Source organism: Mytilus trossulus, chromosome 6 (assembly GCF_036588685.1).
Source record: "Mytilus trossulus isolate FHL-02 chromosome 6, PNRI_Mtr1.1.1.hap1, whole genome shotgun sequence".
In the NCBI taxonomy this organism is placed as follows: Eukaryota; Metazoa; Mollusca; class Bivalvia; order Mytilida; family Mytilidae; genus Mytilus; species Mytilus trossulus.
In genome coordinates, this window is record NC_086378.1 from 22123756 (window position 1) to 22141586 (window position 17831).

At 32.9% G+C, this 17831-nt stretch overlaps 1 protein-coding gene across 1 annotated transcript in view; it reads left to right on the forward strand.

Moving 5' to 3' along the window:
• The window catches only part of LOC134720925 (dynein axonemal heavy chain 8-like), a 109311-nt gene that overhangs the window by 47825 nt on the left and 43655 nt on the right, over positions 1-17831 (forward strand). Inside the window, exons 40-55 of the mRNA XM_063583498.1 lie at positions 1460-1632; positions 2247-2425; positions 2954-3141; positions 3695-3889; positions 4202-4336; positions 7826-7987; positions 8640-8886; positions 10493-10734; positions 11364-11504; positions 11811-12042; positions 12299-12441; positions 14086-14220; positions 15031-15153; positions 15529-15742; positions 16124-16230; positions 16682-16845. Of these exons, the coding sequence (XP_063439568.1) occupies positions 1460-1632; positions 2247-2425; positions 2954-3141; positions 3695-3889; positions 4202-4336; positions 7826-7987; positions 8640-8886; positions 10493-10734; positions 11364-11504; positions 11811-12042; positions 12299-12441; positions 14086-14220; positions 15031-15153; positions 15529-15742; positions 16124-16230; positions 16682-16845 (2780 nt within the window). The remainder of the gene's footprint in view (positions 1-1459; positions 1633-2246; positions 2426-2953; positions 3142-3694; positions 3890-4201; positions 4337-7825; positions 7988-8639; positions 8887-10492; positions 10735-11363; positions 11505-11810; positions 12043-12298; positions 12442-14085; positions 14221-15030; positions 15154-15528; positions 15743-16123; positions 16231-16681; positions 16846-17831) is intronic.

Genomic DNA, 17831 nt, shown 5'->3' on the forward strand with positions numbered 1-17831 from the left:
TATTTAATTTTCAAAAGACTTGGGACTACGTTCTGTTTTTTATGACCCAACTACGATAGTAGAGGGGCATTATGTTTTCTGGTCTGTGCCTCCGTCTGTTCGTTCTTCCGTTTGTTCGTCCCGCTTCAGGTTAAAGTTTTTGGTCGAGGTAGTTTTTGATGAAGTTGAAGTCTAATCAATTTGAAACTTAGTACACATGTTCCCTATGATACGATCTTTCTAATTTTAATGTCAAATTAAAGTATTGACCCTAATTGCATGGTCCACTGAACAAAGAAAATATAGTGTGAAGCTCAGGTTAAAGTTTTTGGTCAAGGTAGTTTTTGATGAAGTTGAAGTCCAATCAACTTGAAACTTAGTACACATGTTCCCTATGATATGATCTTTCTAATTTTAATGTCAAATTAAAGTATTGACGTTAATTTCACGGTCCAGTGAACATGATAGTGCGAGTGGGGCATCCATGTACTATGGACACATTCTTGTTTTAATATAAATTCTTGTTTTGAGAAACTATTTTAAAATGTTTATTAAACTTTATGTAGAATGTGATTTTTGAGCTCACCTAAGTGAGCTTTTCTCATCACTTTGAGTCTGTCGTCCGTCGTTGTTAACTTTTAAAAAAATCTTCTCCTCTGAAACTACTGGGCCAAATTTATCCAAACTTGACAACAATCATCATTAGGGTATTTAGTTTTAAAAATGTGTGGCGTGACCCGGCCAACCAACCAAGATGGCCGCTATGGCTAAAAATAGAACATAGGGTTAAAATGTAGATTTTGGCTTATAACTCTGAAACCAAACATTTAGAGCAAATCTGATAGGGATTAAATTGTTTATTAGATGAAGATCTATATGCCCTGAAATTTTCAAACAAATCAGACAACCCGTTGTTGGGTTGCTGCCCCCAAATTAGTAAATTTAAATAAAATTTTGCAGTTTTGGTTATTATCTTGAATATTATTATAGACAGAGATAAACTGCAAGCAGCAATAATGTTCAAAAAAATAAGATCTACAAGTAAGTCAACATGACCAAAATTGTCAATTGACCCCTTAAGGAGTTATTGCCCTTTATAATCAATTTTTAACAATTTTCATAAATTTTTGGAAAATATTTTCCACTGTAATGACTTGGCCAAGTTCATTATAGATAGAGATAATTGTAGCAACAAGAATGTTCAGTAAAGTAAGATCTTCAAACACATCACCATCTCCAAAACTCATTTTTGTCATGAATTTATCTGTGTCCATTGTTAAATATGCACATAGACCAAGGTGAGCGTCACAGGCTCTTGAGAGCTTCTAGTTTATACAAATTACTTTATTTTATGGCTTGTATTGAGCATTAAAATGAGTGTGCAAGTATGCATTGTTATAGATAATTTTTATGTATCAGATCCTTTTGAAATGAAGTAAAATATGAATTATAAATTTTTATGTTACCATGACCATTTCAGACAAAAATGCACATAAAATCACCAACTGACTTTGAATGGTTGAAACAAGCCAGGTTTTATTTCAAAGAAGACACAGACCAGTGTATTGTATCGATCACTGATGTAGACTTTATTTACCAGAATGAATTTCTAGGATGTACAGACAGATTGGTCATTACACCACTTACTGACAGGTACATATAGCAATTATTGTCATTTAAAAAAACAAAAAACATTGTGACCTATAAATATCATATGACAAATAGTTATTGTGATAATGTATGTGTATGTGGTGTTTGCTATTATTTGAGATATGTTTACCAAATATAAACAGTATCATACACCACAGCCTGTTCCTCTAATGACAACAAGGGCCTTAGTGACATGCAGATCTAATAAGTCTAAGTAATGTATCACTAGCTCGTCAACACTGGGGTTGTCAAATTGAATTCCACATGTGGCAGGTGCGCTTAACTTCAATTTTGATTGACGAGGATTGTCAGTTTTCCAGCCAAAGGTTGGGGTTCTTGGGGACACTCAGGCTTGCTCCACCAACTAAAACTGACTGTCACAAAATAGCATAGTAATGCTGAAAGCGGCATAAAAAAGCAGTCAATCAAGCTTTAACAATAAACAATATTCTCTATTCAATGTTGACAATCTTCAGTTTTATATTCTTGAGTTATGAGACAAATATAGTTGAAATAAGAGTACAGACATCTTATTTCTTGAGTTCCTCCTTTCAGTTTTCACTTATGTCGTTTATAATTTGGCTCTGAAATTATAGTTGAGACTTTATTTAATTTAGGTGTTATATCACTCTTGCACAAGCTTTAGGAATGTCAATGGGAGGTGCACCAGCAGGACCAGCAGGTACAGGCAAAACAGAGACAACTAAAGACATGGGTAAAGCCTTAGGCAAATATGTTGTCGTCTTCAACTGCTCTGATCAGATGGATTTCAGAGGACTTGGCAGAATTTACAAAGGTAATCCTATATAGATCTGTGCCTAATGACTAACTGTTCTTGTATTTACACATCCCATTAGTGTTAACTATGGAAAACTTATTTTAAACACCAAACTCCAATTTTTAAAGTTGAACTCCAACTCTGGAGAGAAAATGTTCCAAAATCTTCCTCATTCACTATCATTTGTTGATAAATATCTTAATTATTGTCAAAAATATTTTGTACACAGATTTAGAGGTTGATTTTTTGGCACGATTGTTTATTTACTAGTTTTGTATTCCACAGATAGTTTCCTTTCATATGCATATCGGTTTGAATTTTTCATGACACTTTCATGATCTGTACGAAATTATAGATTCAATTTGATTAAGATGTTATACTTCCATTATTTCCTAAAGTTGTTTCAGGTCTGTGTATATTTGGTACTTTCATTTTTTTGGGGACTAAATTAACATTTAAACTTCATATTTTGATAACTTTGTCTTTTAATCATTCCTTCGTTGAAAAGAACACAATAAACTATGCTTTGTATATTTAATATTGCAGGACTTGCTCAGTCGGGATCATGGGGATGTTTTGATGAATTTAACAGAATTGAGTTACCTGTGCTATCTGTAGCGGCTCAGCAGATTTATATCGTATTGACTGCCAAGAAGGACAGAAAGAAAGAGTTTATATTTACTGACGGTGACAATGTAGAACTCAACCCTGAATTTGGTATTTTCTTGACTATGGTAGGTGAATTCTGAACATATATAAATAAACTCATCATAGATAACAGGATTAAATTTTGAATTTATGTTATCATAATGAATAAAGGAAGGTTTGGTTACTCTTTGAGACAGCAATTTAAAAAAAAAAACAATACTAATTCCTTTATAGCAGACTTTACAGTATGAATTTGTTTCATTGTTGAAGGCTGTATGGTTGCCTATATTGCTTATTTCTAATTGAATTTTATCTCGAGGTCTAAATGATCTTTTGTTTAGATATGTTGTAAATGACTTAAATTTTTAATTGTTATTTAAATTTTTAATTGATCTTGTCTGTTAGATAACAGTGAAAAACAATTCAGTAAATCTAAGTTTCGTTATATGTCCAATGTAAAAAAAAATCTTCAATTGAAATTATCAAAAACAGTAGCAGGCTGAAAACCATGTTCTATGATTCTTTACAGGAGTTAAAAAGAATCCAACTTATTTTGCAGCCTCTGGCATATTGAAATTTTCAAAAAGGACTTTACATTACTCAAAAAGTTCTGATCATTATGGCATTGCTTTGTTTTAGAACCCTGGTTATGCAGGTCGACAGGAATTACCAGAGAACTTGAAAATACAGTTTCGTACCGTATCCATGATGGTGCCAGATAGACAGATTATTATGAGAGTAAAACTAGCTGCTTGTGGTTTCATTGAAAATGTTATTCTTGCCCAGAAATTTTACACTCTTTACAAATTGTGCGAAGAACAGCTTTCAAAGCAGGTTAGAAGTTAAAAATTAAGCAATATTTGATCCCAACTGTTTAATTGTTTATTTGATAATTGCCAGCAGTTTTGAGGATAGTTTAAACATATTGTTTAGAATTATGGTTGATCATACAGGAGAACAAAGTAAAAAATATTTAAAAATTTATTTTATGAGTTTACACATTACATTCTCAGCCTTAAATTCATTCAGACAATAAATATATAATTATGACTTTTCAGTTCAAATATGTTTTTATTAAGCAATTGAAAAAGTATGACTGTCACTATCCAGAACATGTTAAATGGACTTGTATTTTATATTTAATAGGTGCATTATGATTTCGGTTTGAGAAATATTTTATCAGTATTGAGAACACTTGGAGCTCAAAAAAGAGCTAGGCCTACAGAAACAGAAAATACTATTGTAATGAGAGTATTGAGAGACATGAACCTGTCTAAACTTGTAAGTATAGTGTTTTATTTAGTTTTGTCTCAATGCTAAAGTCAAGTTGAAGTTTTTGATGGTGTGCCAAAAAGTTCCAATTTAAAGTAAAAGACTTCAGATACTGTGGATTCATTATCATTAGTTGGATAGCAATTTTCATGGATTTCGTGGGAAAAGGTGAACCATGAATCCAAATGTTCAAGGAATTACAAATTTTCTATTGGCTTTCAATGCAGAAATTGGCAAAACCATGAAATCAAATATCCACAAAAATTGGTACGAACGAAAATAAATGAATCCACAGTAGTGTTTGAATATATTGTGGAACCATGCTTCACAAATGATTCTTCAATAGTATGATTTATTGTTAGATGAAAAAGGATCTAATTTAAAAGTTTGAAAGCATATATTTAGTATTTTCTCAGTTTTAATGGCAGAATATTATTTTAACGTACTGCAACACATACAGTCGAACCTTGATTTGCCCAACTCAGTTGTGACATCTACATTATTTTGTCTCTGATTGATAGTTGACTCATTGGCAATCATACCACATCTTCTAATAATTTTTTTTGTAACTTTATACATCAATATCTTGTTTTAAAAATGCTATCTGAAATTTTTATCTGTTACAGCTTATTTAATGTTAGATTTTTTAACGACTTCCTTTTTTAGCTCACCTGGCCCGAAGGGCCAAGTGAGCTTTTCTCATCACTTGGCGTCCGTCGTCCGTCGTCGTCATCGTCCGTCGTCGTTAACTTTTACAAAAATCTTCTCCTCTGAAACTACTGGGCCAAATCAAACCAAACTTGGCCACAATCATCATTGGGGTATCTAGTTTAAAAAATGTGTGGCGTGACCCGGTCAACCAACCAAGATGGCCGCCACGGCTAAAAATAGAACATAGGGGTAAAATGCAGTTTTTGGCTTAAAACTCAAAAACCAAAGCATTTAGAGCAAATCTGACATGGGGTAAAAATGTTTATCAGGTCAAGATCTATCTGCCCTGAAATTTTCAGATGAATCGGTCAATCGGTTGTTGGGTTGCTGCCCCTGAATTGGTAATTTTGAAGAAATTTTGCTGTTTTTGGTTATTATCTTGAATATTATTATAGTTAGAGATAAACTGTAAACAGCAATAATGTTCAGCAAAGTAAGATCTACAAATAAGTCAACATGACCAAAATGGTCAGTTGACCCGTTTAGGAGTTATTGCCCTTTATAGTCAATTTTTAACAATTTTTCGTTAATTAAAGTAATCTTTTACAAAAATCTTCTCCTCTGAAACTACTTGGCCAAATTAATCCAAACTTGGCCACAATCATCTTTGGGGTATCTAGTTTAAAAAATGTGTGGCGTGACCTGGTCAACCAACCAAGATGGCCGCCACGGCTAAAAATTGAACAAAGGGGTAAAATGCAGTTTTTGGCTTATAACTCAAAAACCAAAGCATTTTGAGGAAATCTGACATGGGATAAAAATGTTTATCAGGTCAAGATCTATCTGCCCTGAAATTTTCAGATGAATCGGTCAATCGGTTGTTGGGTTGCTGCCCCTGAATTGGTAATTTTGAAGAAATTTTGCTGTTTTTGGTTATTATCTTGAATATTATTATAGTTAGAGATAAACTGTAAACAGCAATAATGTTCAGCAAAGTAAGATCTACAAATAAGTCAACATGACCAAAATGGTCAGTTGACCCGTTTAGGAGTTATTGCCCTTTATAGTCAATTTTTAACAATTTTTCGTTAATTAAAGTAATCTTTTACAAAAATCTTCTCCTCTGAAACTACTTGGCCAAATTAATCCAAACTTGGCCACAATCATCTTTGGGGTATCTAGTTTAAAAAATGTGTGGCGTGACCCGGTCAACCAACCAAGATGGCCGCCACGGCTAAAAATAGAACATAGGGGTAAAATGCAGTTTTTGGCTTAAAACTCAAAAACCAAAGCATTTAGAGCAAATCTGACATGGGATAAAAATGTTTATCAGGTCAAGATCTATCTGCCCTGAAATTTTCAGATGAATCGGTCAATCGGTTGTTGGGTTGCTGCCCCTGAATTGGTAATTTTGAAGAAATTTTGCTGTTTTTGGTTATTATCTTGAATATTATTATAGTTAGAGATAAACTGTAAACAGCAATAATGTTCAGCAAAGTAAGATCTACAAATAAGTCAACATGACCAAAATGGTCAGTTGACCCGTTTAGGAGTTATTGCCCTTTATAGTCAATTTTTAACAATTTTTCGTTAATTAAAGTAATCTTTTACAAAAATCTTCTCCTCTGAAACTACTTGGCCAAATTAATCCAAACTTGGCCACAATCATCTTTGGGGTATCTAGTTTAAAAAATGTGTGGCGTGACCTGGTCAACCAACCAAGATGGCCGCCACGGCTAAAAATTGAACAAAGGGGTAAAATGCAGTTTTTGGCTTATAACTCAAAAACCAAAGCATTTTGAGGAAATCTGACATGGGATAAAAATGTTTATCAGGTCAAGATCTATCTGCCCTAAAAATTTCAGATGAATCGGTCAATCGGTTGTTGGGTTGCTGCCCCTGAATTGGTAATTTTGAGGAAATTTTGCTGTTTTTGGTTATTATCTTGAATATTATTATAGATAGAGATAAATTGTAAACAGCAATAATGTTCAGCAAAGTAAGATCTACAAATAAGTCAACATGACCAAAATGGTCAGTTGACCCCTTTAGGAGTTATTGCCCTTTATAGTCAATCTTTAACCATTTTTCATAAATCTAAGTAATCTTTTACAAAATCTCCACTGAAACTACTAGGCCACAATCATCTTTGGGGTATCTAGTTTGAAAAATGTGTCCGATGACCTGGCCATTCAACCAAGATGGCCGCCACGGCTAAAAATAGAACATAGGGGTAAAATGCAGTTTTTTGCTTATAACTATGAAACCAAAGCATCTAGAGCAAATCTGACAAGAAGTTAAATTGTTAATCAAGTCAATATCTATCTGCCCTGAATTTTTCAGATGAATTGGACAACTGGTTGTTGGGTTGCTGCCCTCCAATTGGTAATTTTTAAAGAAATTTTGCCGTTTTTGGTTATCTTGAATACTATTATAGATAGCGATAAACTGTAAACAGCAATAATGTTCAGCAAAGTAAGATCTACAAATAAGTCAACATGACCTAAATGGTCAATTGACCCCTTAAGGAGTTATTGCCCTTTATAGTCAATTTTTAACAATTTTCATTAATTTGGTAAATTTATGTAAATTTTTACCAAATATAGTTCTCTGTTACTAATGGGCAAAGTTCATGATAGATATAATTGTAAGAAGCAAAATCGTTCAGTAAAGTAAGAACTTCAAACACATCACCATCACCAAAATACAATTTTGTCATGAATCCATTTGTGTCCTTTGTTTAATATGCACATAGACCAAGGTGAGCGACACAGGCTCTTTAGAGCCTCTAGTTTTTTAAAGATATTATTAAGGAAAGAGACATGTTTTAATTTTCCTATATTTAAGGTTGATGAAGATGAACCATTGTTCATGAGTTTGATAGCAGATTTGTTCCCTGGCATTGTTCTTGACAGTGCATCCTATGCTGATCTTCAAGTTGCCATATCAAACCAAGTTGAAGCTGCTGGGCTGATAAATCATCCTCCATGGAATTTGAAACTTGTTCAGGTAAAAACTGTTTAAAAGCCTTATTATGCCCCATTTATGGGCATTATGTGTTCTGGTCTGTGCGTTCGTTCGTCCATCTGTTCGTCTGTCCCGCTTTAGGTTAAAGTTTTTGGTCAAGGTAGTTTTTGATGAAGTTGAAGACCAATCAACTTTAAACTTAGTATACATGTTCCCTATGAAATGATCTTTCTAATTTTAATGCCAAATTAGAGATTTTATACCTTTTTCACGGTCGACTGAACATAAAAAATGATATTGAGGATGGGATATCTGTGTACTTTGGACACATTCTTGTTTTGAGAATGTTATGTGAATATTTGTTGCCATCGCCAATAAAACACAAGCTCCAAAAAATTAAGTATATTTGTATGGTTAAAAAATGAAGCAGTACCTTGACATCATCCATAAGTGGTCATACCTAAAGCCTTTTTAAATTATTTACATTATAGTAGTTGTATATTCCTGAAACCACAGTACTAAGTTGACCAGACAGGGGACACCCTTGTTACAAAATTTGGTTGTACCAGCTAATTAAAAAAGAGTTGTTGTTCTTTATAATGCATTTTGTGTTAACAGATTAGCAGCACCGGAGATATATTAGGAACCAATGAATTTTTCTAAATTATACAATGTATTATCTCATATATTTCAGCTTTTTGAAACACAAAGGGTACGTCATGGTATGATGACTCTTGGACCTAGTGGAGCAGGAAAGTCCTGCTGTATTTATGTACTGATGAAATCCATGGCAGATTGTGGTGCTCCACACAGGGAGATGAGAATGAATCCAAAGGCTATTACAGCACCTCAGATGTTTGGACGTTTAGATGTAGCTACAAATGACTGGACTGATGGCATTTTTTCTACTTTGTGGAGAAGAACACTTAAAGCTAAAAAAGGTTGGATTTTTATCTGAAAGAACTGAAAAGATAAAAAATTGAATTTGTCAAAAAGCAAGAAATTGCTTCTGTGATTTTTTTTTTAAGAAGATTAAATTTTGAAGAGGAACACAGTAATCTTTTGAGACTGGTTGTGTCGCTTATCTTTTATCTTTGGTTCCTCTGTTGTATTGAAAGGAGATTAAATAATTAGGGCCCCGCCTAAGGCGGGTCGCCCTATAGTGATCAGTCGGTCCGTCCGTCCGTAACACTTTAGTGTCCGCTCTATATCTTGAGAACCGTTATGATTTCAAAGTTTATACTTGACATCCATTTTAACCAACACCAGAGGGTGTGTCATGATGTATGTACAATTTCCTAGGTCAAAGGTCAAGGTCAAAAACTTTAGTTTCAGTTGACAACCCTGTGTCCTTTGGTAAAGACCGTGTCCGCTCTATATCTTGAGAACCCTTATGATTTCAAAGTTTATACTTAACATGATTATTAACCAACACCAGAGGGTGTGTCATGATGTATGTACAACTTCCTAGGTCAAAGGTGAAGGTCAAAAACTTTGGTTTCAGTTGACAACCCTGTGTCCTGTGGTGAAGATCGTGTCCGCTCCATACCTAGATAACCATTATGATTTCAAAGTTTATACTTGACATCCATTTTAACCACCATCAGAGGGCATGTCATGATGAATGTACAACTTCCTAAGTCAAAGGTCAACGTAAAAAAAACTTTGGTTTCAGTTGACAACCCCGTGTCCTGTTGTGAAGATTGTGTCCGCTCTATATCTTGAGAACCGTTATGATTTTAAATATTATACTTGACATCCATTTTAACCAACACCAGAGGGTGTGTCATGTATATGTACCACTTCCTAGGTCAAAGGTCTGTCTGTCTGTTGGTCTGTCCATCGCTAACAAATTTGATCCACACTATATTTTGAGAGGACAGCTGTTATTATTTCATACTTTATACCTGACAAATATTTTCAACTTAACATATATATTAACCAACACCAGAGAATGTGTCATAATGTATGCATCCTAGGTCAAAGGTCAGTCCGTCGGTCTGTCCATCCGTTCGTTGTTTTTAACAAATTGTGTCCGCTCTACCTCTCGAGAACCGTAAATATTTCATACTTTATACTTGGTGGGTCATAATATATTGAATGCATATATTGAAGGCATAATTCTAAAAATATGTGACAAATATCAATTGGGCAGCACTTAAACATTTTGTTCAAATATCAATCCATATATCCAGAAGTCACCTTAGAGTAGTCAACAATGAGTTCACATCATGCAGTACTAGTCATATCACTATTATACTATGAAAGTAAGTTGAGAATATTTATCAGTTTTAACTTAAAATCTTAGATTTAAATCACATGTGAGACTATGAAATAACTTCAAATAATGCTTCATATCAGATTATCCATACAACTTATTTACCCCACGTTATTGACAGCGGGGCCCACAGAGATGGCTCCCATCTCAATGATATCTAGTTCATTATATTTCCATTTAATATTTGAAGCTTTATTGTAAATTAAAACTTATGGCGTGTTCAGTCTATTAGTTATAATTATTATAACTATACTCATCTTTCATTATAGGAGAAAATGTTTGGATTGTATTAGATGGCCCTGTGGATGCAATCTGGATTGAGAACTTGAATTCTGTACTGGATGACAATAAGACGTTAACTTTGGCTAATGGAGATCGTATACCAATGGCACCTCAGTGTAAGATCGTCTTTGAAGTACATAACATTGACAATGCATCACCAGCTACTGTCTCTAGAAATGGTATGGTTTACATGAGTTCATCTGCTTTAGATTGGAGGCCTATATTACAGGTAAACTTTAAGATTTATATTATTAAGACAGTTATTGTTTAAGTTCCATGGTGACATTGTGACTATAATTTATTAGATACTTTGTAGAACCTCTGTGGTAGCATTGAAGTCCAATGGTTTGCTCTTTCACTATTTTGTTTATCCTTTTGCTCTAATAATCATATAAAAAAAGAATGATTGATTGATTGGTTGCTTAATGTCCAATGGCAAATATTTTATTCATGTTCAGGACTAGAACAAATTATTTAAACAATAAAACCAATATATAGGTCTTGTAATGAAGGGCTGGAAATTTGGACTGCCACTAGAAAATAAGGATATATTGATTGAGGACTAAAAATTTTGCTTTGTAACAGCTGAATTGGTAAACAAATGTGTAGTCATAAATACTCATTTATACAAAATACAGGTTTGATTGGATTTTATTGTATGTTAAAGTGGAAAATATAAACCAGATTTCCTACCAACCTTGACAAATAAATTAACTCTTGACCATGTAAGAGTTTGAATAGGACTGGATTGTACCTTTCTTATATTCAAACAAAGTTAAAACCAAAATTTTATTGAGAATCATCACTGCAAGAGTATGTTACACATGATAAGATTTGATACTTATTTATGTTGAGCAGGGATGGTTGAAGACCAGAAATGCAGCTGAGGCAGATATACTTTTAGGATTATTTGACAAATTGTATGAAGATGTCAATCTTTATGTCAACTTACAGTTAAATGCAAAAATGGATGTGCTACAGTGTAATCAGATTAAACAGGTTTGTGTTTCTAGATAAACATTCAAAAATGAAGAGTCATAAGATTTATTGTTTAGCCAGTAAAATTGATAACATTGCAAAGTTCTTCTATCCTTTCAAAATATTTACTGATAGGTCTATATGGTTTATAAAAACTGACAACAGAATGAAAAATATCCTTTATGAAATGAAAAAAAAGTAAGGTCTTTTAATTAACAAGCTCTGAAAGTTTGTAACATTCAAAGAGCCAAAAATATGTCGAGTTTAAACCAATCATGCTACTTTAGGAGCATCAACAAAAATTTCTAAATATAAAATATATTTCAGGCATGTGTGTTGTTGGAAGGTCTGATTCCAAAGAGAGACGATAAAGGAACATTACAGGCCCCTCATCTAGAGAAACTGTTCATCTTCAGTGTTATGTGGAGTCTTGGAGCATTACTAGAACTTGAAGATAGAGCCAAGATGGAAGAGTTCATGATGAATCATGAATGTGGCTTAAATTTCCCCCCTAAACAAGATGATGAAACTATATTTGAGTATATGGCAGATGAGAAAGGTACAATAACTAGTAAAACAGTAAGAATCGTTTTTATGGTATTGTATAGTTTTAATTTTTTTTTAAATAAGTTTTTATGACTTTACAATACCACCTGACTTTAAGTTTTGATTAATTTCATTACAAACCAAATGATACCTCTTTATAGTTAGATTTCTTTGAGTTTGTAATAATTAAAGATGAAAAATATTTATCTTCTCTAATTCTATTTAGAATGTTGGAAACTTTACGTTATTTTTTTTGTGTATATTTGTAGGTGAATGGTGTCATTGGTCAAACAAAGTAGAGGAGTACATCTACCCTGATGACAGTGTACCTGAATTCTCATCTATTCTGGTACCCAATGTGGACAACATCAGGACTAATTTCCTGATTGAAACAGTTTCAAAACAAAATAAGGTATCGTAAATTAAGTAGATAGATCTTTTGTTAAAATTATGTCATGAAACAATTGTGTTTGAAGTATGCCTCGGGTTGGTTCAGAATAGAATTGTGTAAATGATTTGGTTACAAAACTTTTGTGTATAAAACTTTTTTTTGTAAAAACAGGAAAACTATGTCAATCATGTTGAAGAATTAAATGGAAAAAGTTTATATTGAACTTACAGTTATAAGCCCAAAAAATATGTGTATGCAAATGTTAGGCTGGGAAAGAGTAGATACCTACTTTGTTCAGTTGACTCCTTCAACAGTTCTGTTGAACCCATATCCCTGTAACTTAGATTGCACAAATATTGAAATTGTGCACCTGATATTATGGCATTGTTCCCCCCCCCCCAATTTTAACCTTATATTTTTATGTATTTGAATGTTCATTATAGAGCATATTCCATTTTTTAGAAACATTCTGTGCACCCAGAAAATTTATCAGTCCTTAACCCTTTCACTTATGAGTCCGGGTTTAACAGGATTCACGCTTCAGACAGCTGACGATGAGTCCCGGGATCAGAATACCTCTTTTATATTTCCCACTCAAAACATTGCAAACATGAGTTATCTTTCTTTGTTGAATACCAGGATGAAAGTGTAAACATGGCCCTTCCATTTGTTGAAAACCGTGTCAAAATCAGAGGAAATTTACGGAATTTACGAGAATTTGAAATGAGGGAACATTTTTCTTGAAAGAATATGGAAGGATTGAAGCCAAACTAGTATACTTTTTTGACATAAAATGTTGTTTTATGTACAAAACACTTCAAATGGACATCGTTCAGTGTAAGGAATTGATACAGCCTCATTAAATTTTTATGCCCCACCTACTATAGTGAGGGACCATGATGTTTTCTGGTCTGTGCCTCCGTTCATGCATTCGTTTGTTCTTCCGTGCGTCCATTTGCTTCAGGTTAAAGTCTTTGGTCAAGGTAGTTTTTGAAGAAGTTGAAGTCCAATCAACTTGAAACTTAGTACACATGTTCCCCATGATATGTTCTTTCTAATTTTATTGCCAAATTATAGTTTTGACCCCAATTTCATGGTCCACTGAACATAGAAAATGATAGTGTGAAGTTCAGGTTAAAGTTTTTGGTCAAGGTAGTTTTTGATGAAGTTAAAGTTACATCAACTTGAAACTTAGTACACATGTTCCCTATGATATGATCTTTCTAATTTTAATTCCAAATTTAAAGTTTTGACCCCAATTTCATGGTCCACTGAACATAGAAAATGATAGTGTGAGTGGGGCATCCGTGTACTATGGACACATTCTTGTTTAAAAAATTTTCGTTTTGGGTAAAAAAATACAATTTTGGGTCAAAGAGCAGAATTTTAAGAATTTCACCTAGATAATGCGGAAAATTTGAAAATTTGAATATTTTATGGAGAAAAAATTATCAAAACATGAACAAAACTGTGAACATGGTGTTAGTGAATGAAATAAAGACACAAATAACTACAGACAAGTTTTTATTGACATTTATTATGAAGATCTCCCACTTGAGTAATAGTAGCCAGGGAAGCCATCATCTCAGAGTAGCTTCTGTCTGGGCAGCTATCGGTGAAAGGGTTAATCTATTTTTATATGCTATTTTTATGTCTCTATTTCAGGCAGTCCTGCTAATTGGAGAACAAGGTACAGCCAAAACAGTTATGATAAAGGGATATATGGCTAAATATGATCCAGATAGCCACTTGAGTAAAAGTTTTAACTTTTCATCTGCATCTATTCCTATGATGTTTCAGGTACATATATAAATTATTAATCTCTGCACAGTAAAGTTGAAATTGTTATGAATGCAAATAAGAATACTTTCTACCAGAGACAAAATGATGCTAGCAACTATCATAACTATAGGTCATGGTACTAACTTCAGTAATGAGCTATACCCATTCATTAATATGCATTTGATGATACTGCAAAGAAAGCTATAAAAGGCCTAACATAGCAAAATGTCAAATATTTAAATGAGAAGACTGACTGCCTGTTTAGAAGAAGACGAAAAACAAATGAAAAACATATGTGAAACACAGTAACAAAGTACAACTACTGAATTTCAGGCTTCTCACTCTGAGTTTTGGCTGAATTTTTCATATATGATGCATAATTAATCGGTCAAACTCCTACAGTTTTCAAGTTAAAATATATCACTTCTCAAAAATATTTGCATGCATATACATATCACACAGGGCAAAAAGCAAAGTTCTATTCACTCATTGAAATAAGTGAACCAAGGCTTTGCCTACTTTTGTGAAGTTTTTTGAGAGGTTTATTCACAATAGTTATATAATGCATGTAACAGATTTAACTCTCATCAGATTTATATTATCTGCTCTTAGCTGTTTGTCTAAAATAAGGATTGCTAAATTTTTATCTTTATGCAAGGTGATGAGTGATTTTGAATGGAACAATTCAAAACATTTTATAATGTTTTGTGTACCTTGTGATTTCCAGAATTCAGAATGAATGAATGGAAATGTAAAGATGTAGTTTATAGATTTTTTGTAACCTTTTATTTTAATTCTATTTTGTTCATTTTTAAAACTATTTTACAGAGAACAATTGAAAGTTATGTAGATAAAAGAATGGGAAGCACATATGGACCTCCAGGAGGGAGAAGGATGACTGTCTTTGTGGATGATATCAATATGCCAGTTATCAATGAATGGGGAGATCAGGTTGGTCATTTAAACTGGTCTTTTATTTTATAACCAAATAGGTCAGTTTAAGAATAGAATGAATCATGTTTTGATAGAAAAAGATCTGAGAACCAATGGACAATTTTCCTTAGTCAAAGTTCTGGATGGATTATTTCTTGGGAAGTATTTTTTACAGCAAAATAATTGGTTTCAAAGCTTCACATTTCAGAAAATGAACCTAGTGAATTTTTTTTCAAATACTTAAATCATCAAGTAAACATATCAAAAGTTCACATACTTTAAAAGATATTTTTTTTAGCCCATACCCTCTTTCAATTTAAGCTTTTCACAGGTGAATAATGACATTCAAACAAGATTAAACGAAGTTATCAAAATGAATTATTTATTTAACAGGTAACAAATGAAATCACAAGACAGATGATGGAAATGCATGGAATGTACAGTCTAGATAAACCAGGAGAATTTATCTCTATTGTTGATGTCCAGTTTTTAGCAGCCATGATACAGCCTGGTGGAGGACGTAATGATATACCACAGAGACTCAAAAGACAGTTTTCTATATTCAATTGTACTCTTCCATCAAACAATTCTATTGACAAAATCTTCAGTGAGTATTAGCATACCAGTACTTAGGGTTGAAGCTATGTCTGGCAGCAACCAATACTAAACTTTAAAATGTGTATCGTTTGATGAAAATATATATGCTACAGAATTAAGAAAATGTTTTAAATTTATAGATAAAGAATAGAGAAAAATGGGTAAAAAGATAAGAAAGATAGAATAATGGGTGCTTAAAAGTACATATCAGAGAAAATTTATATAAAAATAGAAGAAGACAGAAAATGAGCGAAGTTGGGAATTTAAATGTGACAAAGTTGCTTACTTAGCCAGATATGTTGACCAACTTGCTAGTTGTATAAAAAAAAAACAGACAAAAAAATTGAAATTTCAAACTATATGGCCCCTGCATAAATTTGTACTTTACTAGGTATAATAGGATGTGGCTACTTCTGTTCCACCAGATTTGAGCCAGTTGTTTGTGACCTAGTACAGCTGTTGGTACCAGCAACCAGAACTCTCTGGCAGATGACTAAGGTATGTAAAGATAAGTTTTAAACATCGTTACCAAACATTGATTAAGAGATACCTTTACTATCCTGAAAATTTGACAAAAATGCAAGAATAAATTTAGGAAGACCAGGAGAAGTACCAATGTCCACCAAGCTATAGTTAAATGATGCATTTATGATTCTTATTTTAGTCAGTCTCCTACTGGAAGTTATACTTAATTCTGATCAATTTTTAAAAGCCATACAAAATAGTTCTGAAAGCATATTATGGTAATGGGTTGACTATGTGCCACTGAACACAATAATTCATATGTTTGATAAGGTTTGACAAGTGGTTAAAATTGACAAGAGCATAGATCAAGGCTGAATATATACTCTTTAGAGCTTTTAGTTAGGTTTGTTAACTGATCATACAGAAGAACATTTAAGATTATTACAGGCTGCAATATGATAAATAAGATTGTCCTTTTGTGTAGGTCAAAATGTTGCCAACACCAGCAAAGTTTCACTACATCTTTAACTTGAGAGATTTATCTCGTATATGGGAAGGCATGCTGAATATTCAAGGCACTGAATGTAAAGATGAGGCTACCATGATGGGTCTATGGAAACATGAATGTACCAGAGCTATTGCTGATAGGTCAGTATAATGTAAACAGGACCAATTTATTTGCAGGTTCAGTAATATCAAAATACACAAGCCCTTAAAATGTCTTGCTACTAGACTTTTATGCTTCATTCAAAGAAGCAATGCGATTTTGCCAAGACCTTATATTCTTTGTTTTGTTTCTCTGAAATTTTACGAAAACATACTCTTTTATATTTCTTTCTGCAAACCAAAAAAAACTGCTTTTACTACCAAACATTCAAAAAAGCAAACCCTGGCCATCATTGCTGATCTGTTTTTAAAACTTGCTTTATAGTTATTTAGGAAGAATGTTAGTTCTATTATGGAAAAAGTTCTGGTTTTTTTTAAAGCGGAAATGTAAAACAAGAAATAAAGATATTTTGCAACTTTCTTTAATGTAATAGTTTACAGTTAAAATAATAAAGCATACTAACCAACAATTTAAATGCCTTGCTTGCAAACTTTTGGTTGTTTGCTCAGGCATTGTAATTAAGATTGACACCTAAATTCAATGGAGAGGCAGAGTAACAGTTTGTTTACTACATAAAAAAGAGTTGATTGGACAATGCATATTATATTGGAAACAATTTTGATATTCATTGACCAATCAAACCTTTGTGTAAAGTAAACCGACTGTTAAACTCCACCTACCCATTGAATTTAGGTATCAATCTTAATAAAAAATATCTGAGAAAACAACCAAACAAAGTTGGCAAGCAAGGCATTTAAACTCTTGGTTTGCATGCTTTATTATTTTAACTGTAATGACTCAAATTTATTCCCCTTTATAAATTAATAAAAGCTATTTTAAGTTCTGGTATGAAATTAGTCAGTGTGTGGATGCCCAATGACTAATAATATAGTTAAGGATATGTAAAAATTTCAAAATCAGGAGTCTTGGAATTTTCTTGTCCTTTCTCTTCTAATATTTATGTCTTGCATCTCCCAGTTCCAATGCCAATTTGCTTGATTTGCTGGATACCTTCAACCAAATCTTT